This window comes from Trichophyton verrucosum (assembly GCF_000151505.1).
Source record: "Trichophyton verrucosum HKI 0517 chromosome Unknown contig00936_1.f1.exp, whole genome shotgun sequence".
NCBI lineage: Eukaryota > Fungi > Ascomycota > Eurotiomycetes > Onygenales > Arthrodermataceae > Trichophyton > Trichophyton verrucosum.
This window is the reverse complement of record NW_003315215.1, coordinates 23570-27662: the sequence shown is the minus strand read 5'-3', so window position 1 is coordinate 27662 and position 4093 is coordinate 23570. Positions and strand designations below refer to the sequence as shown.

The 4093-nt window shown below is 51.3% G+C and overlaps 2 protein-coding genes across 2 annotated transcripts in view; both read right to left on the bottom strand.

The window, feature by feature from the left end:
• Positions 1 to 802: 802 nt before the first annotated feature.
• On the bottom strand, positions 803 to 1618 carry TRV_07211 (uncharacterized protein; the record flags this gene model as incomplete). The annotated part of the gene is made up of 1 exon (XM_003018730.1): positions 803 to 1618. The coding sequence occupies one exon, from the start codon at positions 1616 to 1618 to the stop codon at positions 803 to 805; it is 816 nt and encodes a 271-aa protein (XP_003018776.1).
• Positions 1619 to 2289: 671 nt separating this feature from the next.
• TRV_07210 (uncharacterized protein) overlaps positions 2290 to 4093 on the bottom strand; it is a gene marked incomplete at both ends in the record, with an annotated part of 2055 nt that continues 251 nt past the window's right edge. Inside the window, 6 exons of the mRNA XM_003018729.1 lie at positions 2290 to 2463; positions 2529 to 2909; positions 2984 to 3229; positions 3321 to 3397; positions 3533 to 3554; positions 3750 to 3957. Of these exons, the coding sequence (XP_003018775.1) occupies positions 2290 to 2463; positions 2529 to 2909; positions 2984 to 3229; positions 3321 to 3397; positions 3533 to 3554; positions 3750 to 3957 (1108 nt within the window). The remainder of the gene's footprint in view (positions 2464 to 2528; positions 2910 to 2983; positions 3230 to 3320; positions 3398 to 3532; positions 3555 to 3749; positions 3958 to 4093) is intronic.

The following is a 4093-nucleotide window of genomic DNA, read 5'->3' as shown; positions in this document are numbered from 1 at the left end:
AATGAGAATAACCTTGGAAGAGAAATAAGAAAACAACACAAAAAAAGGACTCAACCCACATACACACACGCTCGGCGCAGAATCCGTTTCTTAACGTCATTTGCATGGTTTTTTGGTTCTGGACGGTGGCATTCAGCGGCGAGGACGGGCGACAGGAGGAGAGGGAGGTATGGATGGTCCGGTCATCTTAACTGCATTGCACTGGACATCTAACCACCCTTGCCCTGCTCGTCTGTTTTGCGTGTCTTGTCTGCCTGTCTTCCTTGCCCCTTTTCCCCCCCAGTTTTACGAGCCTTCTCTTCCCTTCTCCTCTCTACTTCTACACAGCCAGCTAGCCAGCGGAAAATGCACGACATCTTGGTCTTCCGTCCAGCAACTTACTTGGTCATCTTAACTGTATTGTACTGGGGAGTTTGTGCACCCTGGGCGATAGCTCTGCAGTTCCCTGTCTTGCATTGGCTGTGTTGGAGGGTGTTTTTTTTATCAGCTATTTTTTTGCGTCTACTAGCTAGGTAGTTTCTTTTTCCTTCCATGGGGGGGTTGATCAGATATTGAGACAAGATGAGATGTTTGATACATACTACATATCCTTACTACACTACACTCTACACTACTACAACACTACATTATACATACACTTACTATACGCAATAACTAATTAATGAAGACACGCTAATTTCATACCTCTCTCCCCCATCTACCTATTTCACAGTGTAAAAAAAGGAAATGCCGTAAAAATACAATTAAACCAATGATACAATGATTAGTATACCCGAAAAGCCGTCTTTCTACCTGCTGCCCTCTACGAGCGGGAATTAACCCACCTCCAAATCCCCTCTTCTGCCTCTGCCATTCTCTCTCCAGCACTCTTCATCCACGAAAGCGTGGTCTCCCATGCCCCAGCAGCCGAATTCCACAACCACTCGCCATCGTCTGCTGCTTGGTCATTGCGATCCTCATCGTCGCCAAAGAAGTCATACTGGTACACATATCGTCCTCCCGCTTCTCCGGGCGCTGGATCCCAGACCTGCCGCATACCAAAATGCGGGCCCTCGCCGGTACCAAACCCCGCGCCGTCTGCAGCCAGTGTTGCGGGTGACGGCTGGGCGATGGCGGGATTCTGGCGGTATCCCGGTGGATGCTCAAGGTTGGGCAATGTATTATTGCTGTGGCTTGAGCTCGATGCTGAGCGTTGATGTTGATGCGGTAGCGTTTGGAAGTGATGGTGCTGAGCATGTGTTTGAGTATCTATATGTGCGCTCGGCGGTTTTGTAGTCGTCGTTGACTCCTTGTAGAGGTGCATTTCTGATGCTTTGGGAGGAGGAGGGATGGGTTTGGCGGCGTTGGGGGTCTCTTGGGGTGGCACACTGGCGCCTGTCCATGACGTACTCTGCCCTGTATATGGGGAAGGAAAGGGCTGTGGTTGCGGTGGAGGAGGAACAGGTGAAGGTGAGTCTTCTGAGGTGGCTGCTGGGGCCGTTGGTGTTGGGCCAGGAGCTGGCTCGGCTTCAGGAGCCGTTATTGTAGACCTTGCTGTGGTGGATGTAGTAGTATGGAGATGTGTCTCCTCCTGACGCGACGCAGCCCCAGCTGGCGACTTCTCCGACTCGTTCTCCATCCTCGACCGAAGGAACCGATGGCAGCGTGTGAAGCCCACAAGGTTAAACAAACGGGTATGTGTATTTGAATGCAGCAGCTGATGTTTTCCTGCTGGGGATGTTCTTGATGCTCTTGTAGTAGAAAGCGAGTTCTACTGCAATCGAAGCTGGCTGAGCGGAAGCTACGTCATATCATGTGACCCCACTCGAGAGCTCTGATTGGCTCTCGGGCGAGGGACCTGCGTGGAAAGGACGGGGACGAGGGAGACAGTTTGAGAGCAATAAAAAAAAAAAGGACATTTTTCTATCTGACAAGGTTGTACATAGTGAAAACACAGAAGGAAAAAGGCAGGGGGGGACAAGGGAGAGAAATTGATTGAATGCCAAGATGTCACAGGAGGAAATACACAGAAAATCAGCAGGAAAGAGACCTCGCATGTAGTAGTGGTAAAGTACAGATGGGTAGTGAAAGGGAAAACGCGACCCTGTCTCCGATTTCTCTAATGCATCGAGAACGAGGACGATAGGATTCGGTAGTTCTCGACGCACTGTTGTTGTTCCATGATGCTGCTCCGGGGGCGTCAAGACACTCCTCACTTCTCTCCCAGAGGAAGAAGCACCAACGGCCATCACGAATGAACACTCAAGGGACTGTGATCCATTATGGTCCGGGTTTCGGCGGGCGAGCCGTTTACTTGAACTTCTTTCCGAAGAGGAGGAGCTGGACCTGGTCGTAGATGGAGAGGACACCAGCACCGGCAACACCACGGAGGATGTTGGCACCAGCGCCCTTGAAGAAGGAGCGGATACCCTCCTTAGCCATGATCTGGCGGGCAGCATCGAAGGAAGAAGAGTACTTGACGGCCTGCATAGCTTGTTAGATATGATACACCAGTATATAGTTGGCGGTATGGATAATATGATACGTACCTCACCAGAAGTCATCATCATACGACGACGGACAGTGTCAAGAGGATAAGAAGCAATACCAGCACCAGTGGTGACAGTCCAGCCGAGCAAGAAGGAGGCAAGGAAGTTACCCTCGAGAGGTCCAACGAGAAGAACAGGCTTGATGGAGTCGTACATTCCGAAGTACAGACCACGGTAGACGACAATTCCGAGGACGGAGGGTCCGAATCCACGGTAGAGACCAGCAATACCATCAGAGGCGAGGGTCTTCTTGTAGACGTCAATCAGACCGTTGAACTGACGCTCACCACCACCCTTCTTAGCAGACTTGGCGTCGTTGGCAAGACGGGTACGGGCGTAGTCGAGGGAGTAGACGAAGAGGAGGGAGGTGGCACCAGCCATCTATTATATACGGTCAGATTTTTCAAAGCTCTTCAGAATCGCCGACTGAACGGGAAGAAAAGAAAAAAACTTACACCACCGGAGGCCAAGTTACCGGCCATCCAAGTCCAGTATCCATCACGGTCCTTCTTGAAGGCGAACATGGACTTGTAGGTGTCACGGAAAGCGAAGTTGAGGGCCTGGGTTGGGAAGTAACGGATGACGTTGGCAGTGTTACCTCTCCAGAGGGAGACCATACCCTCAGTACCGGCAGTTCTGCGGAAGCAGTCCATGATGCCGTTGTACTTGCGGTCGAGACGACCAGACTTCAACATCTCGTCCTAATTGGGGAGTTAGCCTGGCCATCCCATGCCTATGAAGAAAAAGAGTCTGCAGCGACGGTTTTAAGCTTGCCGCTTCGATTGAGCATACCTGGTTCTGGATAAGAAGCTTGACACGCTCAATGGGAGCGGCAGCAGTCTTGGAGACGGCGGCGGAGACACCACCCACTGTAGAGAACTGTTAGCATATCCATCCCCGAGGATCTTCCAGGCTGCGCATCAGGATTTTCTCTGGTTTGAGATCCTGGTGAACGCAGTCGGTTGCTTCTAGCTTGATAGCTTAGCAGGAGTGATTTCACGTACTCATGAAGTCCACGACGAAGCCCTATAGCCATGAGACACGTTAGCCGACGCTGTCCGCGTGAGACTGAAAATTTTTTCACCACTCTCGAGAGCAGCATCGGCAGCATCGAATTCCATCCATTGCGAGCTCGCGGCCATGCCATTGACGACCGCTCTCATCAATTGAACGCTCGAGCTGCCTCTGCCTCCTGTCCTGGGGGGTTTGATGGCTACTTACGGGGACTCCGAAGATAGACTTGTCCTGTTGGCTAGCCATTGTGCCGGTATGTGATTTCTTCGCTGGACTGAAGAAAGGGAAGAGAGGAGAGGGAGGTAAAGGCTGGCAAAGGGATGCGAGGCCTTCAAGAAGGAGGAGAGAGGGATGCAAATGAAGCTGAGAGATGGAAGGGAGAAGGAGGAGAGAAAGAGAAGAAGAAGAGAAAAATCTGAAGAAGAGAAAAAATACTCAATTGGGTTGTCAGGGAGGAAAAGGAAAATTTGTCGCGCTAGGCCTCTTTGGGCGAAGTTGTCACGTTGCCGACTTCTCCCGAGATTTTCCCTCGGCGGGAAAAACTTTTCGTC